The 27,953-nt window shown below is 34.4% G+C and overlaps 1 protein-coding gene across 1 annotated transcript in view; it reads right to left on the bottom strand.

Moving 5' to 3' along the window:
- The window catches only part of LOC138711997 (copine-8-like), an 82,639-nt gene that overhangs the window by 32,323 nt on the left and 22,363 nt on the right, over positions 1 to 27,953 (bottom strand). Inside the window, exons 8-9 of the mRNA XM_069843345.1 lie at positions 10,492 to 10,722; positions 5,902 to 6,080 (exon numbers count right to left, since the gene is read on the bottom strand). Coding sequence (XP_069699446.1) covers positions 5,902 to 6,080; positions 10,492 to 10,722 — 410 coding nt within the window. The remainder of the gene's footprint in view (positions 1 to 5,901; positions 6,081 to 10,491; positions 10,723 to 27,953) is intronic.

Below are 27,953 nucleotides of genomic sequence, written 5' to 3'. Positions count from 1 at the left end.
AAAGAGGTTCACAGTTGCTGTACTGTGCAAGGAAAACCCCCCTCTTATTTTACTGTGCTAATGGTCTTTGTAAAACAGAAGGGTTCAATGAAATTCAACTCTTAAACAGGTAGAAATACACAATAAAACAAGAGAATCGTCCAAGATAGAATCACCTTCGCTGAAGAGAATTTCAATACAAATAGAACCTATGTTTTCATTATAACTGTAATTAAAAAATTTGTTAATATTTTTTCTTCCAAAAAAGTGTAAAATTTGACAAATATACTCTGTCTTCTAGGCAACCTGTAAGTGGAGAAAGTGTTCTTAATAAAAATATAATTCATATATCGTACTCCGTAGCAAAACATTTCTTTCATCTCATTTATCAATTTATTGCATGTAACACAAAGAATTATGAAGAAAATTGGCTGATGATTCCTGAACTGGAGTGCCACTGTGTGTTGTTGGTTTCAAATAAAAACTGCCTATATCAGAGATGCTAAAACATGTATTTCTGCGAAAATCTCGAACTATATTTTTTAGAAAGTCATTCATAAAAACAGATCTTTTAATGCAAGGTAATCATATTTAAAAATTAACCATTATATGCTAGCAAGTGAAAAGTACTTTTAACAGTAGAGCTAAAAGTAACTTACTTTTAACATCTATTAAAAATTAACTATTAAATTCAAATTATTTAAATAAATTCAAATTATAAAAAATTCGGGAGCACACAGGTTTGAACTGGGGACTTCTCAATCTGAAACTGAGCTATATCCCCCACTTGGCTTTAATGTGACTATTACACTTTTACTACGTCATACTACTTTTGACCAATAAAACGGTACGAAAGGACGTCTTTCAACCAATCATGGCTGCTTATCGCACAATTTTATCGCATCCCTAGCATTTGTTTAATTTTATCGCTTTCGTCGTAGCATTTGTTTATTTTTATCACTACCCTAGCATTTATTTCTTTGTTTGCCAACATTTCAAACTGCACTGGTCTGGACATCAAAAAAAAAAAAAAAAAAAAAAAAAAAACAGAAAATTACAAACCACTCCAGTTTCAAATATGACTCGCATTGGCATTCAAGAACAAGAATTCATAAAGATCACTGGTCATAGCTATGCATCTTCCCTGAAACCCTATTTACAAATAAATGAAGAGCACCATTCGGAAATCCTGAATAAGTTGAGGAATACACCATGTACATCAATGAGATCCACTTCTTTTACGCACACGTCCAATATAACATCAACTGAACAACCAATCACTAAAACATTCAAATTTGAAAATTGTACATTCAATAATAAAATTGTTCCCTTTAAAATTATTCATGTTTATTTTTTATTTCATCGTTAATTAAAACTTTTCTTGTTTATTTCATCATCCCTAATTAAAACTTTTCTAACATTTATATTATTTAGGTTATGTTATAGCTTCTGCTACATGATATTATGGATAGTCACGTATCAGACATTGTTTAATATACTAAGATTTATTGAAAATTATCTATCAAGTGACGTTGATTACTGGGATCCGGATAATTGAAGTGGAATGTAACTGTTTTAATAAAAATGAAACTGAATCAACAAAGCCTTCTTGACTAGTAACTGTCCACAGAGTTCAATGAAGATTCCATAGTTGGCACAACTGATAACAAGAAAACAGCTTGAGATGGTACAATAATACATTTGAAGACAGTTGTATTTTCGTAAGTCAATTAATATTTTATTGTATTGGAGTGCTTTGTTACTTCTTATCTTTATATACTTTCTTCTAATCGTGTAATAGTCAATTAAATCCCACTCGAGTTTTGATTTTCTCTAGATAAATCAAAACCTCTACTGAGATTACTGTTGATAAAATTTCACCATTACAATGAGGGGAAATACAACAGTGGAGAAGTGGTAAATTGTCTCTATACCAGTACATATGAACAGCTACCTAAAATACAACACACACATCCAAAGATCTTAAAAATTATTTTACTTTATATGATACAAAATAAAATGTCATTTTTAACACTTGTATCGTAAATACAGTAACTACTTCGTAGTATTACAGTACTTTCTCTTTATATGCTACTTTGTATAATAAGTAAAAGGTTAAAATAACATATCTTAATTGGCAATTTCATTAACCTCTAGCGTTGGTATGACGGGACTGTCACGTCGCGTACTTATCGCTATGTAATGACCGTGATGTGAACCTCACGTCATGCCTGCTTGCTCGCATGTTTCCAGCAACATAAGCAAAGTTCTATTGCTGTGAAGCACGGGTCACATTCTGGTTAATTTATGAAGAAGATAGGAAGGTGTTTCTTTGTGTTTGGTGTCTTGAGTTCAGTTCTAGAAGATGGAAGGTGTTTCAATGCGTATTGAGTTTGAGTTCAATTGGAGTTGATAGGAAGGTTTTTTGTTGTGTGTTGTGTTCTGCGTTCAATTCCAACATGGAAGGACCCCGTAACAGTAAAACAATATCGCCGAATAAACAGGAAGAAGAGAAAGAGTCCTGTAAAAAGATTCGGTCGAAAATTTTAAGCAATGAAGAAATATGTGAAGAAGTTTCGAAAGAAGACGAACTAAGTGGAGATTCAGAAACTGATACAGATGTGGTGTTAGTGTAAAATCAGCTGGTGAACATAGCTATAATAACAGTTCTGAGGATAATAATGTAAGTGATGAAAATGAGATACACGACACATTCAGAGACAGATGGGTTGAGCAACCTCAATTTCCATTTACCGGCAAGCCAGGAATAAATGTGTAATTAGAAGACCCAAATTATCCTTTGGATTATTTTGAATTGTTCCTTATCCAGAACTTGCTGACAGAATAAGTAATGAAACAAACCATTACGCACAACAATTTTTAGACAGTAATCCAATTTTTAAAGCGTGATCAAGATGTTCACCAATGGAAAAACACAAACAAAGAAGAGATAATGAAATTGCTGGCATTTCTTTTGCTACAAGGAGTTGATCAAAAGCCAGAAAACAAGACCTACTTTTCTAAGAGAGAAATACTGGAATCCCCTATACATTCGAAATTCTTTACAGAAGTCAGATTTCACTTATTACTAAAATTTCATTTTGTTAATAATTAAAATTATGATCCAGCAACATGTGATTCCAGAAGATTGTACAAAATAAAGTCTATACTGGATCACCTCAGTAACAGATTTATGGATGTTTATACACTGGAGTGTGAAGTATCAGTGGATGAATCTTTGATGTTGTGGAAGGGCTGGCTATCTCGGAAGATGTACATTCCATCTAAAAGAGCTGGATATGGCATAAAGTCTTTCGAATTGTGTGAATCGAAATCTGGATATTTGTGGAATTTTATTGTGTATATTAGCCAAGACAGTTTTAAATGATTCACTGAAAGATGAATTTTATGGATCGAAAGTGGTGCTACAGCTCATGGCTCCACTTCTCACTCAGGCATACCGAGTTACAATGCACAACTGGTTCTCCGTCCTGATTTGTTCAATAAACTGAGTGCCCAAGGGACTGATGCCATGGGAACGCTGCATCAAAACAGAAAGGGGATACTTGAGGAAATAAAAGCAGCTAAATTGAAAAAAGAAGAACATGTTGCAATGTTCAAAGATAAATTGATGATAATGAAGTGGAAAGATACAAAAGATATTTGTCTTATGAGTACAACTCATGGAGAAAATTTTGTTCAAACCAAGGTTCGAAACTAAGAAGTAAAGAAACCTGAAGTGGTTGCGGACTATAACTGGTATGATGGAAAGGGTAGACACGAATGATGCACACCTAATGAGTTACTGCACAGCAAGGAAGGGATTGAAAAAATTCTACCAGAAAATGTTTCGACATATGATAGGTATCTGTTGTTTGAATTCTTATCTGCTGTAAAAAAAAAAAAAAAAAAAATGAAAAAACGACTAAGTTACAATTCCAGTATAAACTAATAAGAACTTGATTTTGAAGTACTGCTCAAAATCTGTCACTCCTACAAGGATAAATGCTCCACACCACCAGTCTTTCATTCCTCCTACAGCTGCAAAAAAGTCTTTCATTCCTCCTACAGCTGCAAAAAAAAAAAACCCCATACTGACGCTGTGTTGTGTGTTACAATAAAGGATTGCGTCTTGAAACAAAATACTGCTGTCAAGAGTATGATGTAGCTGTGTGTGTTGTTCCCTGCTTTCAAATCTATCACACTGTGGAAAATTTCTGAAGCAAGTTTATTATTATTATTATTATTATTATTATTATTATTATTATTTAGAATCGTTCACAATGTGCATATTGAATCGGATGATAGGGAATGACGTTTGAGCAAATGGTGATATAAATTTACAGGAGAAACCCAAGTGCTGGGAGGGAAACATTCTCTCTTCAGCTGTTTTGTAGAGCAACATCGAATCCCAGTTAGCCTAAGTGAGAAGTCGTGTAATCAAGCCACAGTATGTAAGTTACTCCCCTTATGTGGGTTGTATAATGAAATGATGTTGATGCGGTTTCATTCAGCTTTGTTAAATGATAAACAAAATTATCTCTGTTATTTTTCCAAGCTTTGTACTTACATACTGCAAAAGTGCCTTATTTCTGCTCTTACGAAGCTTGAGAATCTATTGGTATAACTTTGCGCACTGAACAGAGATAATCCCATCTTGCATTTAGACTGCATTCATCAGTGACTCACATTACTGCACGTGTGTTATGGATATGTAGTAGCCTACATATGATGACGTGAACACAAGAACACATTCATAGCAATGTGACTTCAGACATTCAAGGTTCAAAGTTTCCTTTGTCTGCTATCAGAAATATAATTTTACTCTTTAGAGACAGTGGTGGACTGGTGTTGAAGACCATGTGACATGTATTATGTACTAGACTGTGGTGTCACTATCTTTTATGTTTACTTTTAAGATTATATTAGATATAAAGTTTCAGTATTTATCAGAACAATATAAATCTATTGTGTGGCAAAGGGATGAACCATAACAGAAACAGGTCGCTGCTATAAGGTTTATTGTCATCAATTTGTAGTTAAATTACAGACCTACTAACTTTCATGGATAATGCACAAGTACCCACAATTGGCTCATGACTTCTGCTCTCCCAAGTTGACATGAAATCTTCAGGATTTAGGACTGACCACATAACTTTCGTATTTAATGCTATATTTTTGCTGCATTATCATTATCATCACATTATTATTATTATTATTATTATTATTATTATTATTATTATCATCATCATCATCATCATCGTCACCATCATCACTAAAAATGGAAGGGGATTCACAAAGTCTCTATAACAATTGCTTGGAATGTTTAAGTAGTTGGTGGTTGTGTTATTGGGTTTGGATGTTTATAAGTTATGATGTGTATTAAATAAATTAAAGGTCATTATGCCTACTGTGTTAGTATGAGTTATTTTATTTGTATTCTTTATACTATGTTGCGAGTTGGATCGGACAGTTGTTGCTATGGAGCTAAGATATGTTGCGGATTGAATCGGCATGCTTCTGCTAAGGAGTGAAACACATGCAGAATAATACAGAAATGATAATGGACATTTCTTCTCGAATAGGTGCCCACTAAATCCCCATCTCCCATATTTCATCTCTCGTAGGTTGGCAGGTCTGATATTACATGTGCTCTGTGACTGTCAAGAATGACGTAAAACGTTTAGTCCACTATTTCACCGATACGGCTGAATGCTTGCTCGCATTATATAGTTCATACAGATACATCGCACGTAAACAGAATTTTAACCCAATTTGGTGGCATTCTTACTAGCCATTTGTATGGTAAATAGTACACTAAATGGATAAGACACTACCCTCTGTTGGAAGTCAAGAGGGTTAAATGAAAGGGCAAATTGAGGAAATGCCAGGGAAAGGGGGAAAGAATACTCTTTTCCTCACCTGCTTCGTTCGAGCCATGTCAGTGATGACACCATCCGTGATAATGAGCAGAATGAAGTACTGAGATCCATCTTGATAGGTTTCAGCAAACTTTGCAACATGATTGATGACTGGACTGAAGTTGGTTGGTCCGTACAGTTGAACCTGTCTGATGCATGCCTTGTATGCATCCATTACACCTGAAATCATATAAACATTATACATACATTTGTCTATTTAAACTGCATGTAATACCTTTTTTGCAAAGAATAAAATGCAGATCAGTATTGAAATGTTATTTACAGTCTCCAACATCATGTCCTTTAGATGAGAGAATCACTTTGTACGTTGGCTGTTGCACTCTAGTATTCATAACTGTTGGGATTCCTGTTCGTGTTGTCAGTATCACAAATTATCACACATTTGATTCTTACAGCAATAGGGAAAAAATTTCCACTTTTCACCAGAAATCAAAGCTGGCTTTCCTCAGTTTAAAATCGTAAGTACTACTCTGAGGCACAACTTTATGTACAGTACACACCAGTGGCGTACACAGAATTTTGTCAAGGGGGAGAGGGGTTAATATTAAAATTGTTTACAATTTACATTATTGGTATTTTAAATGTTGTGGATTATTATTATTACTATTACTATTGTTAAAAATATGAACTGTCAAAAGCACAAAACGTTAAACAAACTTTTACAATAAAGTCAGAACTCAAACTAATGAACTGGTGAATATCGCTCTTAAACTGAGTTTAAAATCGACAATGCACAATATTTAATATCTGCACTGCAGAACTGTCAAAACAGCCTTTTCAATATGTTTCACGCTTCATTTTATTACAAGGTCGGTACTAGGCAGTAGGTCTCTCTATAATAAAGATAGCATAGTTATAATTCTAATGCGTCGCAGCACAAAGCACAGGGATTATACCAAAGGAGAGGTAGGAGGATATGCCTTATGTCAATGTAGATTTCTTTACTCTGACAGTGAAAAATTACAGAAAGGAAAACGATTATGGATAAGAAATATTCAAATCTAAATATGTAATTTTTCTTTTTAAAGTTCAAGGGGGATTCAAATCCGGTGACCCCCCCCCCCCTTGCGTACGCCCCTGTACACCACCAAAAAATAATTAAATAAACAGTTCAATGTAAATCGCAGGTATTTTCAGACATATTATTCACTTGACATGAAACAAATTGATATCAAAAACAGGATGACAAATTTAGGCATCTTGGATGTGTAGAATTTGAGAAAAAATGTACATTTTCCATGAATCAACAGAACAATATCCTACATTTAATTACAGTGGACTCCTGATAATTCGCGGTAACTAATACACGAACTTCTGCAAAATATCGAAAATTGCGAATTACTAGCAACAATTTTTTATTATTATTTCAAGTTCAGCAGATGTTACTCTAACAGTTTAATTACTAAAATACACTTCAAAATCAAATGAAGAACATTTTGAAACATTATAACAGTATACAGTATTGCAGTGGGGAAGAATTTTAAAAAAGAAACACAAGTTTTACAAAATATCATAAGACACAAGTTTAACAAAAATAATCTCTCATCCTTTTGTTTCTTAGAGGACTGTTCATTTTTTCTGATTTTAGATCGCTAACTTAAGAGGAAGGGAGAGAGCGTAAATAGAGTAAAAACAGAAATGACATTACTTCGCCCCCTCTCTAAAAAAAAAAAAAAAAAGGATTGAAAAGTTAATTAACAGCATGTGAATTATTGGGAGTCAATTGTACTTTAAGAAATAAAATGTTGAACATTGTATCATCACTGGACCTGTCAATTTTGTGATAGACAATGACAGATTAATATGCAAGCTGAAGGGTAAATTAACTGCCATTATGATCTTATGAAGTATCAGCTGAAGGGGCACTGGATTTTAGATTTTTAATCTGTGCGTGCGTGTGTGTCTCTACCCACTTCACTTAACGTGAGTTCGGTTCCACATACTGCAGATAGATGGCAGGACTGTGACCCATTTTCAAGTTGCACACCATTTTGGCAGGCCACATTATGCATGATGTGTATCTATGAAGAGTTATGTAGTGTACCAGGTGAGTGTATGTGTAAGTGTTCGTGTAAGTATATTGTAGGGAATGGGTGAGGATGATGATGGTGTGGAAGAAAAAAGGGGAAACCCGGTGCCAGTGCCGGTGTCTAATAGCACCAAGGGGACCACCACGCTTGACATCCCCATCCAACAGACGAATCACTATCAACAATGACATGTGCCTTCTCTTCATATGCACTGTGGAGAGATTTGGGATTTAACCCAGGTATATTGGTGCACAATCTAATGATTAAAAGTTGTGCACCGTCATCTCTCCTAGTCCTGAGATAGAAATTTTATATGAAAATTTCTGATTCCGCTAGGAATCGAACCCGGGCTGGCTAGTCTGCAGGCAGACGTGCTACCACAGACCTAACTCGGCAAACTAGATTTTTAATATAGTGCAGTGGATTCCATAACTTCTCCTACTCAGATCCTATCCTCACCTTCCCGTGGTGTAACCTGTTTTTCACAACTGAAGCTCTGGGGACTGAGTCATAGCAATATAACTGTTCCATAAAAAATAGAGGAAATGCCATTTCAGCATGCTGATCTGCCATGACATGGGTAAGTGCCCCCTAAGTGGTAAAGAGGGGATATGGTCAGTGAAGTTGCCTGACAATCCTCCCAGCTAGGTCATATGGATCCGCTAACCAACGACAGGTTTAGTCCTCCAAACATGGTGCCTACATTAAGACAGTTATACTTTCTGCTACTCTCTCCTATATTGGACGGCAAGTGCATTAATGCCTTATTGCCAAGAGCTTAGCATTAGTTAACAACACCATATTTTGGTAATAAAATCTGTGGAATGCTATTTCCATTTCTTCTCATACTTTCGGAATTAACTAAGCGTTCTTTGTCTTTAAACGTAAACTGATAGACACCTTAGTTTATTGCTAACCTATGTGATAGTTCAATGTCATTCCTCTTCAAACCCAAAAACAGGTATAGTCTCTAAAAACTTCCAATTGTCTCATGTAAATTTGCAACTTGCTAGCTTCGCTGCGATTTTCATGGTAAGCACAATCTCTGGACAATTACGAGTTCTACTTAAACTTTGTCAGCATGCATGATATACAGTTTTAACATCTATAGAAGGGCTTCCGGATTAGCAAATTCATCCCAATGCATATTAAATCAATGAGAAGTTCAGTTTGTTCGAAATTTCTCATTTATCTCATGCACAGTATGACTTCCTTGCTTCATTGTAACTTTCCATCTAGAGTGAGCACTATCTCTGGACAACGATATATCATCTTGATAGTTACAACATTCTTATTCTAAAACAATTTGGATTCAAGAAGAATAAATCAACCAAACAAGCAACATTTAATTTAACAGATAAAATCTTGGAAGCAATTGATAAAAAAATTACATGTAGGAGGGATATTCTGTGATTTCTCCAAACTCTTGGATAGTATTAATAATAAAATTCTACTAAAGAAATTTGAATACTATGGAATTAAAGGCATAGTGTACGAATGGCTTGAATCATATCTCCTACACAGAAAACAAAAAAGTTGAAATCATCACATTCAGTAAATCCTTTAAATCTACTCCAACATGGGGAAATGTTCATATTGAGGTTCCACAAGGGTCTATCATTAGGGTCTCTTCTTTTTCTAATTTTTATAAATGATTGTGGACCCTTAATAAAAGAAACAGGTTATTCTAAACTATTTGCAGATGACACAAGTATATATATGTATGGTCATTTAAAGAAACTGTATCAACTACTAAGTTATTCAGCATCGATGGTATTGGTGATAGTGAGATGGTATTTGGAGAGATGAGACCGAGAATTCACCATAGATTACCTGACATTCACCTTACTGTTGGGGAAAACCACGGAAAAAACCAGGTAATCAGCCTAAGTGGGAATCGAATCCATGCCCGTGCACAACTTCAGATCGGCAGGCAAGGGCTTAGCTAACTGAGCTATACCGGTGGCTCACAAGTATCATCCAATGCTATGGCCCACAACCTTGTGTTGATATGTCTAAGTGCATAATCAAAGAAAGAGAATCTGATGAGGAGTTATAGAGTGTCTGGAGATCTACACCAGCTATAAGAGAGACCAAAATCCTTATTGGAAAACAAAAACCTAACTTAACTAAACAACTCCTAGGCTTAGGAAGGAAAACTTTAAGCTGGGTAACCTGACTTCTGGTTGGACATAGTCATCTGAATAAGCATCTACATATTTTGGGTCTCGATGATGATCCAACTTGTAGGAAACGTGGGATGGATGTTGAGTCATCACCTCACATTTTGCTAAATTGTCCAGATTTAAGCCACATTACCTACTGATACCTTGGAAAAAAATGTTGTCCCCTGAGGAAATTCAGGAAATAAAATCCAGCAGCATCAGGAAGCTGGTCAGCTAATGCAGTCTCCAGCGTTCATTTCTAGTGTATGGGACGTACAATGGGCCATTCATGCCAAAGTGCTTTGCTAGCAGTCTATGTTCTTACTGAAAAACTTTCAGGAATCTTGAATAAGAAAATAGCATTATAAATTATACCTGATATTCCATTGCAATATGGATTCTGTTGATCCATATTAACAAAAAACTCATGTGAGACATGTCCATCAGGGGGCAACCGAGCCCCAAACCCCAGTACAGGAAACAGACGGTCACTGTCATAGTCTTGGATGATCTCTCCAACTGCTCTTAGGGCTTGTTCATATTGGTTTGGTACAGCAGATGCTATAAAGTGCAGTGAGTCAGGAGACTGAGGATCACCATTAGATGCTGTGGACAGATGAAAATATTCTTGAAATTTCAACACAGACACAGTGTTAAAATTAGGGCACAATAAAAAGACAGTGAAGAAATAATATTTTTACAACCCGATTTCCCTAATTTACAAATACATAAAGGTAAAAGGTAAAGGTATCCCCGTCACACGCTATCAAGGCACTTGGTGGGGGGGGAGGGGGGCCATGAAGGTAGAGCCACATGCTTTCCATGACCTCAACACTAGAATGAGGTGATGTGGTCGGCACCACACTCTGACCGTCTTTTACCCAGGGAAAAACCCGGTACTCAATTTTATAGGAGGCTGAGTGAACCTCGGAGCCATTCTAGAAGTTTGGTAATGAGAAAATCACAAATACATAAAAATAAGATTTGCATAATGTATCTTAGGTTACTGCAGACCTCATTTACTATTTTCATCTGTTGCATCATACTCTACTTGCATGTTTATCTGTAACAGTTTTCCAACAATAATTTTCAATTGTTATCCAAGCCAGTATTCCCTGTATGTACAGGGCTAACGAGTTTTATGCATAAAGTATAGAAGTTTTTCACTCTCTGTTTCTCTCTTTTATTTATGAACTCTTTTAACAGTTTTGAACCCATTTAACCACAAAAATGTAAATATGTAATGTGCATATGCTCTAGGGTTGCCAAATTTTCAAACTAAAAATACGGGAGATTTTGGATATAATTGCCAAAATCATTCCATCAAGAAATTATCGACATGTTTTACCTTTAGGAGGATGTTATATTATACAGTACAACTATGCGCAAAAGTAATTTAAAATTAATCTCATTAACACTATTAACATTTACCACTTGTTTTACATTTATTTAGAAACTTTTAAAATCAATTGAAATTTCCCATAACAAAATAGGTTGAAAATTAATGAGAATTTGTCACTGTAGATTGCACTTAAAATATGTAATTAGAATAACTTTCATAGCATCATAACACTATTCATTTTTACTATTTAAATAAGTAATTAGGTAAATAAAGAAATTACGGAAGAAAATACAGTATTATCAAATACATGACATGGGAGACTGGTGAAAATGTGGGTAAAATACGGGAGACCTGGCAACCCTAATATGCTCATATCTGTTCTATGCAAAACTCTTCTGAACATATAAAAATAAATCTGTCCACACCATAACAGTGTGCCGTTTTAGTTTCTACACTCTGTGTTTCTTTCTTTCTTTTCTTTTTTCTTCCTTATTTATGTCATTTTTCTTGTTGTTAGTTACCCTTACTTCTCATAGATGGCATTCTATTCCGCCATTTTAGGTCTCTTTCTTTCTTTTATAGATAGCTTGTTTTCTTTCCGCCATTCTTGGTCTCTTACTTCTCACGTATAACGAGCGAATTTAAGTTATCACGTGACATGGGCTTTAGATTTTCATTGGCCCTATTCACATTAATTATTAATTAGCGTCGGTTCTCCTGAGAGGGACACTTGACGCGGTGCAGTCTGGGGTCGACGCTCGAAGAGTATGGTTGTGTGACAGCCGTGGAGAGCTGAGGGGTTTTTGTTTTGCGGCTATCTGTGATGGGATCACGGATAACCCAGTCCGCGCAGGGACGTGTACTGCTGTAGCCGGGGCTCGATCGGGGATAGTGCCTTACTACATGTAGAAGCGTGGGCGAGCTGTGGTGTGGTGTGCTGTGTGATAACGGAGGCATGAGAGTTGAAGAGAGGCCATTGTTGTTTGGTTTCAAGACTGGCCTACCAGGGATCATAACAGGTTTTTCTACATCAGTAATTGTATGTTTCTTTTGATTAGTAGAAGTATATTTGATTTCATATAGAGTATTTGGTAATTCGCGAATAAGCTGGCATTCGTCAAGTGTATATTTTACATTGGTTGTGTTTGGTTTCGTACTATGCTTTCTGCCACATCCGACAAGTTTGGACTTGTCTAGCAAGTTACTTATACTTATAATCTGTGGGTATAGATGGTGTTACTATTGTGTATAATGGTGAATGCCAGTTGAGTGACGATTAGTGGCAAGCCAATTTCGATGCGTTGGTGGAGTTATAGGTGGCTGTATTTCTACTGCATCATTTCATTTTGTTCATTTTCCAATTACCGGAAGTGCTAATTAATAAATGTATACGGATAGTTGATTATTTATGCTGAGTGTTTTCTTTGTACCACCTCACCCATGAGACAATCGACCCTATCATACGTTTGACAGCAGGGTAAACCTTAATCATTTAAGTATTATTTACTTATTATTTATACCAACTATTCAAAGTAAACAGAGGCCCACCGTTGCAACAGGTACATAAAAATATAATTAGTGACTAAACTCGAATGGGAGTTCTGAATTCAGTAAAGAAGACTAGAGGATCAACTTCTCATTCAAATTATTACTGCAATTTATACTAACAATTATACTTCTCGCATAAAATAACCATTCTGTGTGACTTTAAACAATATACAGATAACTACATGGCATATTTATTAAATCTGACTTCAGAGTTTGAGGTAAGATATTCAAATTATTAGTTATACATCAGTCAACATTTGAGACAGATATGTGCGAAGAAGCTCTTTGGTAATGTAAAGTAAACGCAGTGGGGTCTTTGACCAACAAATAAAAAAATTTTGTGAACAATGAAAATGGAATATATCATAATGGAGATGAAAGCTAACATCGAGGAAGTGAATAGGAAGATGGAAGTATTGCAGCTGGAAAACGAGCAAATGAAGAGTAAATTAAAATTTTTGGAAGTGAAACAGAGGAAAAAGAACTTGGTAGTTTCTGGCATAAAGGAAATAGGGTGATAACAGAAAGTGGAAACATATGAGATAATATATACGTTGTGTTGGGAGATGTTTAATTTGTGAGTGATGAGCAAACAGAAGAATCTTACAGAATTGGAAAGGGTATTAATAGACCAATATTGATAAAACATGTTAATGCAGGAAAGAATATTCAACAAATGGAAAAACCTTAAAAAATAAGGCTGGAACTGGATTACGACTATGAAATGAGATGTAGAAGAAGATTATTGCTGCCATTTATGTGGACAGCTACAAATAACAGACAGTTTGCAAGACTATACCCGGCAAATTGAAAATAAACAATGAGCTGTCTGACCTGGAATTTTGTCAAGAAAACTTGAACTGCATGGACTGGGAGACAGGAGACATGGAAAAGAAATGAAATTACTTAAAAATGGAAATAAGAAAGATAGTAGTTAAACGGAAAGAGAAAGAATGGGTGAATTCATAAGAAGCGAAGACATTGGATAAGTAGTAACAAGGGAAATAAGACAGGAATTGTTAAATGTAGACAAGCAGGAAGATGTAATGATGAGAACCAATGAAGGAATGTTAGAGTCAGTTAAAATGGTGAAAACAATGAATGACATCAGTGACTGACCGGAATCTTGGCATTACATGTATACATCACCACAAAGCAGGTAATAGGAAGAGGAAACGGGCAAAGAACTGTAGTACCGTATGTCATAGTAGCAGATTTATGATGTGTCAGCCGAATAGCAGAGTAAAAATTAGGAGAAATGAAAGGGCAGAAAAATAAGGTCAGGGAGATATGTAAACAAAGGAGATGTCTCAATTCGACAAGGAGGGGAAGTGAGTGAGTCACCAACTAGCGGTGTTTCGAAAAGAGGTAATCAGGGTCCGAAAAGTTATAGTTTAAGAAGCTGGTGTTTAAAAAGTAAAGTGTAAAAAGGAAGACAAAGGACAATGAACCGAAGATAAGGGCACAAACATCAACAGTGAGGAAGAACAAATAGTGAGTGAAGAAGGGTGAATAAAGTGAGAAAAAATAATGAATTAAAGAATCATAATATTAAAGTATAAAGTGGAAATAGTGTAATAAATAAATGAAAAGTGACAGCAAAGTGAAAATCGAAAATGTTACAGTTAAGGAAAAGAAATTATGTGAAACTAGGGTAAGGAACAAAATTAGTGTAGAACAAAAGTAGCCTATAAATGAAAGTGTACAGAAGATAAACTACAAGAGGACAGGCAATGCCTATTAATTAATGCTGTTCATCGATCAAAATATTTAATCAATTAACTATTTGAATTTAATCGATTAATCGAGTTTTGATAGAGTTGAAAAAATGTTTTAATATACTGTAATACACAATTATTGTTAAATTTAACTTGTGTTCGGTGATAAGCATAAGTATTAAATTAATGTTGTGTATCTGTATATATTGTATCGTTATATTACAAAACAACTATTTTAATTACTTACTAACATATTTATTATGAGGCTTATAATTTATTGTGTCAATTTCTCTGGGAGTTTTTGAGACAAGCATAAATATAATACCGCTTCATTCATGATTTTAAACATGTGAGTGCATTTACATGCTCCGAATTAAGTGCCGCTCTATGTTTAGTAACAATGTTTCCTGTATCATTAAACACGAAAAAACTTTTTTTCTGTCACGCACTTCTCCATGATCATTCAATTTAAATTAAAATATTTCACCGAGTTTACCTCTCAAATTCTCATATGACATAATGGAGTTTACACTTTTCACAAACTACAGAAAACTGATTTTTTTCTTTATCAAACTAAACACACAATCTTCATATACAAACTCAGTACACAAACTGCAACTGCAAAACTACAGCAATCGAAACTGGAGACTGGTCCTATTGTAATCGAATTACCAGATTTTAAAAAGAGAAGAAGGTAGTTACGCTCTCACTTACACACAGTGTAGACATGGCTATTTTAATAGGGAAGAGGGAGACGAATCCCAGAAAAGTATGTATTTCATATGCTAGAAAGATGAGCTGACAACAGGGTGGAAGTTTTCTTGGAAAACCATAAAACTTAATAAGGGTTTCGCATTGTGTTTCAACTTTCAATAGAGGTAGACTAGGTCACTGTCCTCATATTTCCATCTCTTTCTGAAGTGTTTGTGCAAAGATTTTCCCTACTCTACCTGGTTTACAGTTACAAAATAACAGTACTCTTGTGCTTAAGTAAGCAATTTCTGAGAGAGAAATATTGTCGGAATTTTTAGTATGAGTTTATATTAAAAAAATAATAATTATTATCACCTACAACCGATTAATTTTAATCGACTCGATTATTTGATAAAATATTTTTGATCGATAAATCTTACAACAGAAATTGATCGATTAATCGATTAAATCCCACAACATTACTATTAATGCAAGAATGAACTAAGGACTTTTGTTGAAAGTAATATGGATGATTTTAAAGTGAATGGGGAAGGTGCTGAAGTGGTGGACAGGTTTCTTTGAAATAGGTTAGTTTGAGTGTATGAATAAAACAGAGAAGAATGAGTGATATTTTGTAGGTTATGATTATAATAGTATAAGTAGCATTAAGAAAACATAGGAAAAGCACAGTCTGAGGTGAGAAAAAATACTGAAATTAGGTTATGGGTAGCCCGTATATAGCAATGTATTGGCAAATCATAGCCAGTAAGTATGATGTATGAATAAATATGAATAATATGATATTCAAACACACCCTACTTCAATGTAATAACACCAACAATAAACTGAAGGAAAGAATGAAAAACCACTCATTACATGAAATTCTCACCATAGCATGTAATCAGCTTATAGCTGGACACACGTATTAAGAAGTAAGAAGTAATATTCAAATTATGAACATCGAACTCTTCACAATATGTTGAACACAAAATTATATTAACTACAGTTTACTTCTTACTATTAAACTTATTGCCTGAACTTGCAAACCTTACATAATAGTTTCCTCTTGTAGACAGCAATAACAACATACCTGACCAGCAACCTGTGCTGAATACAAAGAGAAATATAAATAAATTGTATCTCTGTCTAAAGGATACAATTCTATCACACTGTGATTAAATTATACAATGAAAAAATATGCTGCCACATTATGGAAGGTGGTATAAACATATAGACGTATCCCACTATATGAGGAATGCTTGTTCACTCTTAGTGCAATTATACAAAAGATACAGATGTGCTGACCTCTCCACGATCACTGTTTTCTGATGTGTGAACAGTTGCTCATTTCTTTTTAAAATATATTTAATTTCAAGTAGAAAGATTCAGCTTCCTGCAATCATTCCTGCCAAATGACAATGACTACCATCTTTTATCAAATAATTCTTATAAATTTGGTCTGTGCCAAGATGCAATGTATAAATGTCATTAAACATTGTATTTTACAGAAATGAATGTTAATTAATGTTCGAAAAAGGTCTGTTGCGAACAAAAACAGTTCTTCTTATACTTACGTCAAACAATTCAGACATATATTTACTCAGTAATGTGTATTCACGTTTTAGTACTTTTAACTTATAAGGAGAGAACACGCTCTGTATATCACCGAATTAAATCAGATTCTGTGACATGAAAGTACAAGACACACTGTTTAAAGTCATACCTGGTATGCGTGGCCAATGACCCCTCGTTTTGGAAATATTGGCTATTGTTTATGACATACTTCCGTTAGGTGCCTAATAGGGAAGCATTAGACTGTGTAAGGGCGTAGCTCATGTGGTTGGATGCTGAGTTGTCATCCAGGCAACACGAGTTCGAATCCTAATGCCTTCTCATTTTTTAAAGATTATTATTATTATTATTATTATTATTATTATTATTATTATTACTATTATTATTATTGTTATTATTATTATTATTATTATTATTATTATTATTATTATTATTTTAATTCACTTTCAGTTGTCAGTTCCTATATTCAAAGCCATGTTGAAATATGCGTGGTATGCATCAAAATTGATAAACGAATGAGAAGTATTTGTAAATGTGAAGGATATCTGTGCGGAAAAATGTGTGTGACTGTGGACAACCTTCTTTCATTTGCTGTGCATGGTGGTGCAGGAAAAATGTATGTTTTGTGTGTTTTTATGACATCATCGGGTACAAAATGAAATGGAATAGCTGCTACAGAAATAGAACAGACGCCAGTGACACATCTTACCTTCCTAAGTAAGCAGTATTTCATTGTTTATCCTTTACAATACAATGTTAGTTAATTAGTAATTTGTTTAAAACATAATGAAGCATTCAATACATTGAGAAATATGATATAGGTATGTAAATAGGTAACTGTGATCACAATATTAATCATTATTAAAAGAAAAAATATAGAACCAGTTAAGATTCGAACTCAGGTTGCCTGGATAACAACTCAGCATCCAACCATATGGGCTACGCTGTTACACAATCTAATGCTTCCCTATTGAGCACCTAATGGAAGTATGTCACAAACAATAGGCAATATTTCCAAAACGAGGGGTCATTGGCCACCCATATCAGGTATGACTTTAAACAGTACGTCTTGTACTTTCATCTCACACAATCTTATTCCATTCGGTGATATACAGAGCATGTCCTCTCCTTGTTAACGGTAGTGATATCTTTCTTATGTCTAATTATTTGTTTTGATAAATTGTGATTTATGATTTTCCAAGCATCAACAATACTGTATCTTTACCGAAAATTGCATCCTTTCCACTAAACTGCCATTTTATAAGATTTCAAGATCATGTCCTATGAATAGAGTTTTGTAACAAGATTTCATTTTTCTAATGCCTTTTTGAAAAATTTCACAATCATATATTGTGTAAATCTATATCAATTTCAATTTCTCAAAAATTAAATTATGTCAACAAGAATTCCTTATTTTTTCAAAACGTATCCATCTAGAAAGTTTCCTATTCCTATTTTAAATTAATATATACAGTATAATATCTATAGAAATTCAAAATGCCAGATGGACATTTCAACCATAGGTTTCATATCGAGAAATCACAGAAATAAACAAAATACTCCTTAAAAATGTATGAATATTCTACACTCTGGACAAAAGTGAATGGACGACAGCTACACTTACATTACATTGAAACAGTCCTATAAATTTTTAAGGGCTAAAATGTAAGCATTGTATGTACATTTTTCATACAATCCCTTAATATTTATTTGATTCAAAGACAAATTAAAGGTATATGTTTTGTTTCTTAATTAAACCTGTGAGAAATGTGATAAAGTTACCACTCTTATTTAATTAAAGCACATAAAACTGGCATTTTTTTTTATTTTGACTACGTCTTTGTATTCAGCATGGTAGGTCACCAACCGCTCAGCAACAATCATCAACCGCTCAGTAATAATGTCCAAAAAAAAGAGTTACATTAGAATCCTTATAACTTTTCGAACATAAATATAGCAAATAGAAAGTATACCACCATGTAAACACAGGAATCCCATAACCGTAAACATCTGAACAAAGCTGAAAGATATGTGGCGTAAAACGCACCTCAAAAACTGCGTTAAAGCGGCCATTTTATGTGCATAACTTTATGAGATCTGAACTGATCCGGACATTTGAGGTGTTGATTGATCAAGTGAGACGAGATCAACTAAAACGGAAAAAAAAAAAAAAAAAAAAATATCTGGACTAAACTGGACCCACAGGTTTAAAAAAGCAATCGTGAAAATTTGTGAACTTTCAAAATGCATCAAAATTCAAGGGTTCAGGGAGGGCTAATGGAGATGAGCACAAGAGGACAAAAGGGAATCCAAAGACGAATGAAACAAGACCAAGATCACCACTGCAGAGTACAAGAGACAGCAGAGAGAGCACACAAGAACGGCAGTGCACATGAGCTCCATATACTCCATGGCTGTAGAATGGCAAGACATATCACTGCAGTCATCTAGATCTATGGACGCCATGGCTGTAGAATGGCGAGACATGTCAATGCAGCCATCTGCATCGGCTTAAACAGTGAATCCAGGTATTGTTAATCTGTAGACCTAACCATACTCTGTACTGTGTAAACCATTCATTCATTCATTCATTCATTCATTCATTCATTCATTCATTCATTCATTCATTCATTCATTCATTCAATAAATGAAATAAATTCAAAACATTTTTCTACACCAATTTCGCATAGAATTGCTCTTGCTGACAAATGAGTGTAATTATATGTTCATAAATTCTTATGCTCACTTCACTAGTGAGCCACTTACTTACGTACTTACAAATGGCTTTTTAGGAACCTGAAGGTTCATTGCCACACTCACATAAACCTGCCATCGGTCCCTATCCTGAACAAGATTAATCCACTCTTTATCATCATATCCCATCTCTCTCAAATCCATTTTAATATTATCCTCCTATCTACGTCTCGACCTCCCCAAAGGTCTACTTCCCTCCGGTCTCCCAACTAACACTCTATATGCATTTCTGGATTTGTCCATATGTGTTACATGCCCTGCCCATTTCAAACGTCTGGATTTAATGTTCCTAATTATGTCAGGTGAAGAATAGAATGTGTGCAGTTCTGCATTGTATAACTTTCTCCATTCTCCTGTAACTTCATCCCTCTTAACCTCAAATATTTTTCTAAGAACCTTATTCTCAAACACCCTTACAGTGAGAGTCCAAGTTTGACAATCATAAAGAACAACCGGTAATATAACTGTTTTATAAATTCTAACTTCCAAATTTTTTGACAGCAGACTAGATGACAAAAGCTTCTCAATCGAATAATAACAAGCATTTCCCATATTTATTCTGTGTTTTATTTCCTCCCGAGTGTCATTTATATTTGTTACTGTTGCTCCAAGATATATGAATTTTTCCACCTCTTTGAAGGATAAATATCCAATTTTTATATTTATATTTTGTACAATATTCCGGTCACTAGTGAGCCACTGCTGTTTTTAATCGATTTACATGTAAATGTTTTAAATATTGCATGAATGTAATGTTTTACATCTACATGATATGTTTTACTAATCAAAATTTTCCTCAACACAGTATAAACACCTTGAATTTTATTGTCACTGCTCAAACAGAAAAATGTATAAATTATGGTAAAATAAAAAAATCAGAAGTGGGGGGAAAAAGATGAAAATGATAACATAGATGCTTTGTGGCTTCCCAATGTTGTTTATGCAGCAAAATACTCTAGAATTAAGTAATTATGCACATGGTTGGTGGTCATTACATCGTGCTGACTGCAAAGGGAAATAACAGTCGAAACAGACATTTATCCAAATTAGTTTCTTCATTTATTTAAAAAGAATACTAAATTACTGATTATCTTAAAGCCTTGAAGGGTCAAGAGAAAAGTTTGCAACATAATTAACAAAATTTCTCCATATTCATACCTTCTGCTCAACTGGTGAAATGTTTATGCTTATGAACTGAATTAAACTATTACTATGTATTATATAGTTTTGTATAATTTCTGACTTGTTCCATATTTCAAAGCTACAATACGTAGAATACGTTAGATACGTAGAATACAACCACTGAAATGAAAACGAAAAAGTTTCTAAATTTCAAAAAGATGGCGAATATAATGTTGAGAAAGTGAATATACATATTGGCATAAAGTAAATCCATGGCGCTACAGCCCATGAAGGGCCAAGACCGACCAGCCGGCTGCTGGCCTCACATTCACATGCCAAATCAGAGGTGGACGATCATCCAACCAGAATGGAGGTATCGTGTGGTTAGCACGATGATCTTCCAGCCATTAGAGTTGGTTTGCAAAACCGGATTTTCGCTACCTATAACATATTGGCGTGGTTAGCTAAAATTATTATACATTTTAGAACTTACGTTTATCAATTCTTCATTTTATAACTAATAATTTAATAATAGTCTTTATTAAAGATTGTGTACAACTTTCAACCATTTTTTTATTTGTTCTGAAAGCCTATCTCAGATCCTTGCAGAGCGAGTGTGATTGTGGAGTATTGGTGGAATAATGATGATAATGGTGTTGGGAAATGGGAGAATCCCGAGGAAAACTACTCGTGCTCACTTTGTCCATCATAAATTCCTTTGTGATCCAGACGGGAATCGAACCCAGGTCGCCATGGTGGAAGGCTGAGAGGGCAAATCACTCAGCCAGAGGCGACTGCAACTCAATATAATATATTTTTAAAATAGGTACCGGTACAAAACTAAGTACATTATACAGATGGTAATACTAATGTGATGCTAGCTAGCACACGAATAATAATTAGGAAAGTAAATATTAATTCAATGTATTTACTAATGTGGTATTGCTTTAAATTATTTTCAGTCCCTCTATGGTGAGGTACTGGCTTGGGCTACCAGATGTCCGAATTTCGCCGGACATGTCCTGTTTTTAGGTGTGTGTTCTGTCTGGCCAAGCATTGTATAAAATCAGAAACTGCCCTGCTTTTTTCTCTTGTCAATTCTCAGTGTACCAAAGAAAGAAATCGTCTATGTCTGGAGTCCATTAGAGGTATTATGTTTGTAAAATTTAACTTAAGACATTTATCTTGTGTGAATTTCCACAAGTAATTACTACTGGCTGACAGACAGCATTGCATACTTAAATTTGGTCATCAGAGAAGTACCTACAATCAGGAAATGAAATAAGGTACAAGTACCTGTACAGTTAAAGAGTTCAGGGATGAGTAAAGAGTTCATTCAATTAGTAATTATTAACAGTTCTGTATCAATGGTATTGCATACTAAGAGTAACATTTTACCTTATTATATAAAATATTGAAAATCTGCATCATACCACATTGTAACAGGTTTCTTTTTTTCTTCTTCTTTTTTAGAAAATCGCGTCTTTCTTTTTAAGATAAAATGACCTGTTTTTCATTTCATTTTCAATCCGGGAACCCTAGTACTGGCACACTAGAGAAAAGAATCTAATTTTTCCATAGAAGACCTCAACTATCTACACTCATCTGATCTCTTATATCCCCAAATTCTACTAAAATTTTATGAAATTCATATCATTTTTTTTTTTTCTGAAAAATTACGCATATACCCACTTGACGAGGTGGAAAATGGATTTACTTCTTAAATATTCTTGTCTTAACCTCGGCAAGCTAGCAGGGTCCATTTTGTACCCCATACCCACTTAGCTTACAGCATGTGCTTTTCAGATCAGCTTGCGGAGGGTTAACACAGTGCACCAGACAACTGAAATAAACGCTATTTACATCTCAGTATATCCATCAAACTTGAATACAACTTCTAATTCACATTTCCAAAAAAAAAAAAAAAAATTTCTTTTTAGCCATGTTCCACCTGTTACTTCAAGAAAACACACAAGCAAATATCTGAAATCAGTCATAACATTCTGACAGCTACAGTGGTAACCTACTTGCTATTTCAAGTTTCTAGGTCTAGTTGTCTACCAGGGTGAAAGCATTCTACATAACACTAATCGTCAATTATAAATAATACGTATTACACAAAATCTAGAAAGGAAGCTATTCACAGAAGGTCTGTTTTCATATGATCATGAAAATGAGGTTCTTCAAGCCGTATCACTCTATTTAGTACTATTATTTTACACCCAACAGTGTTTGAAAATGATGTGCAGCAATAAATTTCTATACCAAACTTTAAAATGCTTTAAATATTGTTTCATTAACATAGGTCTTTTAACAAAAATATTGAGAAAGTTACTTTGAAGTACTCAGCAATCTAAACTTCACTTTACAAAATATTTTATATGTAAAAATGAAATTAATAAAGAGGCAAAATATTCAGAGAAGTTACATAAAGTAATTGATATAAACAATTTAAAGAGTAATAATGTTACGAAAAATGATCTAGTAATTTTAAATCAGTTATAATAGGATGATGATGATGATGATGATGATGATGATAATAATAATAATAATAATAATAATAATAATAAAATAACCTATCCCTTTTACATGCCATGGAGGCCCATGGAGAGAACAGAGATAGAGTTCTATGTTTTTATGACTGTGGCACTAGAATGCTCGAGGTCGTGTGATTGGCACAACTCTCTCTAACAGCTTTTTACCCTCGGGAAAGACTCAGTATCCAATTTGAGAGGAGGCTGAATATATCTTGGAACCACACTATGCAGGACTGAACCTGAGACCTTCCAGTTCATAGCCAATTATTATACCAACTGAGCTGCCCAGCCGCCAATAACAACAACAATAACAATAATAATAATAATAATAATAATAATAATAATAATAATAATAAATTGTTCCACCTTCAAACAGAGTTAGATAGCTGAAGTATGCGCATATGTTGAGATTGTCACTTATTTCTTAACCACACATGAAGGATAAACTACTCTGTCAAGTTACATCTCATTTTTAAACTGACCATGTAAAACACACCTTCCACTTATTATCAAAGAAAATACGCACTGCTTTTCTACAACAAACTAAACAGAGAAGGTGTATACTATACACAACCTCCTGCCCTTATGGCTGTAGGATACTTTACCCTGGCAAGCAGCAAGTTACTATCCTCATGCCTGTCAAGAGAGAAATATGACTTCGTAAGAAATAAGCAAAATGAATGCAGGCATTCAAATTAACTACAACTCTGGGGTGTGAAGAAAATATGTTTCATAAATCTGTAAATGTTTACATGCAGTGAAAACTCAAGAAAGAAAAATGGTAGGAATGGAAAGGAATGAAGGACTACAAAGAGAATGAAAGAAAAGAGAAAATATGTTATGACTAATACTAATTATGTGCTTCACTTACACTATAGATTCTCAACCTTTATACTCCAGTATCACCCCTGAAACTGAACTTACACTTCTCCTCCTTTCCCAAAACAACTATAGTGAATCTAGATATAATTAATACAGAAATGTTATTTCAACCATCCTCAAATACACAATAGTATCAAAGAAAAATTCGTTCTTCAGGAAAACATTTTTTGTTTTTCAGTATGATTATCGAGTCACTTAAGGCCTCAATGTCATTTAATGATACGGTTGTTGATGCTTCAGATCGATGACACCACAAATTAGGGATACAGTCTCAGACAGCGCCATACATGGAATCCAACTGATTTCTTGTTTTTGTTTTCACAGCCATTAACAGTGAAAATCCTGATTCATATAGCATATAGGTACGTTGTTGGGAAGGGAATCAAAAAAATTTTTTTTTCCAAAAACATTTTCAAAATAGGAAAAATTTCAAAATTATATTTCTCCAAGAATCTCTTCCACAAAGGTAGCATTTGCTGGAAAGCAGTGATTTTCTTATTTACATTCTGACTCTTGAAGTGAAATGCTGAAGTCATTCAAATATGTTGTTGTTGTTTTCTAATGCCAGGCGTTTCACAATAAAGTCATTTGACCTCTTGCACTCCAATATTTTTCAAAGATATTATCATGACCAGCCAATGAAGCACAGATTTTGAGGTGTTCCGAATCCATTTCTTGGTTTGAGTTGCACAATGGGCAGTTAGGGGACTGATATATTCCAATTCTATACAGGTGTTTGGCCAAACAATCATGGCCTGTTGCCAATCTAAATGCAGCTACAGACGATTTTCGTGGTAAATCGGGAATTAACTGTGGATTTTGATGCAGAGAGTTCCATTTTTTCCCTTGGGATTGTGTTATCAAATATGAAAGTATACATAAGAATCTTTTGGCCTGCATAAAGATATTTTAAGAGATGTAACAATTGCAACACTCAAAAAGGATCAATAGCTATTTTCAGGCATCATATATATATGGACCATGACTTTAATTCGCATCTTCTTGACATTACTTCGTATATTATTGTGTGTTTCAGTCTTTTTCAAATTGTTATTTTTCACTATAACAACAATGTTTCATTAAGCCTCAAGGCATTTACTCTATATTTATTGTATCATGGTACTCTCTGTCAATGGCAACCTGTAGTGGTTACAGAAAGAAATAAATAAAATAAAAATAAGCAAATGCCATATTGAAATCTTGGGTTTCAAACTCTTCACACAGTAAGTTTTTCTTTCCTTGCAGAAATTCAGTTATTTCTTTCCTAAGTTCCATAACCTGAATGTAGACTTTTCCATGTAATATAATAACAAGCATAGTTCTGTGTGATAGAGTAACATTTCGTGAGTAGCTTCAGAATTCTTGGCAGAACATCTTGAAGAGTCTGTAGTTAAAAGCTCGAAACCATATGAAGTTCACTGCTTGAACTGTAGTATCTATTTCAGTTTTACAGTGACTGTGTTTGATCTCAAGGAACAACGGTATAGAAAACAATGGATTACCATGACCAAAGTGCCAAAACCAGATTTCTTTCCAAACATTGTAGTTAGTTATGCAGCCCAATTTCACCTTCTAGCCCACATCATTTTTTTAAAAGAACTCATCAATTAGCTGTAAACATCAACAGCTTTTGTGGTAGGCAACAGGAACTCAGAATAAAAAGTTCTCTTTGATGCAGGTGTTTGTGAAATATCACACAAAAGCCAGGAGTTGAAAGATGACCACATTGAGCCTCATCCATACTTTTATCCAATTGAAATGCAAGGGGTAGAACTACTTTCTGAGTTCTTCCACAAGTTGAAAGTTGAGCCAAGACATCAGATAACATAAGTACCTAAAATTCTACTTCAGATGTCGTGTGACAGAAATATTTAACAATTAGTTTCCTCTGCTGCTCTCCGAAGACAGTTTCGACCATTTGAAGTACACATGGCTTAACTAGAGTCTCAACAAATGTGTGACGCCTCTTGTTCTTAGCAGTAAGATACATCACTTCGTAGGAGACTTCAAGCAGTAGCTATCATATAGATGCAAAACCCAATTTGGTAATGTACCTGAGATTTGAAACGAGCTCTCTTCTGTTTATGTGACTCCAGCAAATCTTCAGAGCTTCCTGCATGTAGTTCAGTGAAATACTGCTGAATTTGATGGGCCTCATATTTTCATTATAAAGAATTTTCGTACATAAGCAACACTGCAACTTTTCAATTCCATTACAGCTAAGGTAGTATAGTAAAGCTGCTTCGTTGAAATGTGGTCAAACATGTTTTCGTGTGATTTAAAATACGACTAGCACACACCTGTCAAGCACTATCTAGCATGATTTGGCATTAATATTAGGCAAAACGAATTTTTCTCGTCACATTTAGTCAGATCATTGCTCTCTGGTAAAGCATTTTGTTGTGTACATGTGCCTTTGACCTGTCAGTCTATTTATTTTCTAGTGGTTGTGATTCATTTACAGATTTGAACCAATATGGAAACAGCTGCAGAGGAGTCAGTTGTTATGACAGGACAGATCATCTGCTTTGTATAATTACACAATCTTTATTCTGGAGTGATAATTTTTTCTGTTACTGATGTCTTTTCTTTACATTTTGTTACTGACGAGATTTGCAATAAAATAAAAAATACCAGTATCAAAAGATGATCCTATGAAATTTCGAAATTTCTTCCATCACATTGCAATTCCTGGAGAAAAACTTTGTAATATATTTTCCTTTTGCTTTTCTCAGGAACTAGATCCACTTAGAGATGCTTCTTTTTTGTGTATGATTACTCCAAACAGCATCACAATAGTATTTTCCTCAGCCATAGCAACAAGCACAAATAATTTTGCAAAAGTCCTTTACACAAAATCAGCTTTGCTATATTAGTTTGTGCCCAGCCTTATATTCTCGAATGCTGAAATATTTTTTGCAGATTAAAGCATAATTAAATAAAGCACAAACAGATACTTAAGTCTGACATATCACAGGAACTTTCTCGAACTTCATTCGTACATTCATGTAAAAGCTGGACAGCATCCATCATCATTTTGACAAAACTCAGATATTCTACATGAAGCTAAACATATACAATGACATGTTATGAAAGTAAAACCTTATTAATAAGTATTCAATACTCCTTTCAAAAATGGCTATTTTCGTTCCATTAACAAAAATGTAGAACTTTGTGGCAGATGCTGAAAGAGAGCTCGGGATGCTGTCCTTCCTGTGGAAATAGTCTAAACACTTCCATTGTTTTTAATAATCGAAAATTTTCACTTCATTAAATTGAGTTGCGATATTTTCACATGCCACATACTGAAGCTTAGATAAATTAGACAACACGCAATACTAGATCAGGTTTGGTCGAGTCCCTCTCTTGGACTATTAAAACATGATTTTTCCAAGACAACGAACATTGCTGCCACTTCGCACCATTCCTGGGCAGAATCTCGAATAGACCACTCATAACAGATGTAAAGTAACAATTCAAATAATATTGAATAGTTTCTTTGGAAGCGAGTGTGCAGAGTCTACTTGGTGGATAGAAAGTTGTCAAAATAAATGCTTATGGTTTCTTTGGAAGAGAGTGCGTATTTGTCTACTGAATGAATATGAACATTGTATCAATTCATATGATTAATGTAAGCGCATATTTTCATTATGCAACCCCAAATTTTCA

Source organism: Periplaneta americana, chromosome 13 (assembly GCF_040183065.1).
Source record: "Periplaneta americana isolate PAMFEO1 chromosome 13, P.americana_PAMFEO1_priV1, whole genome shotgun sequence".
Taxonomy (NCBI): domain Eukaryota; kingdom Metazoa; phylum Arthropoda; class Insecta; order Blattodea; family Blattidae; genus Periplaneta; species Periplaneta americana.
Note: the sequence above shows the minus strand (reverse complement) of the source record. Positions and strands in the feature narration are given on the sequence as shown.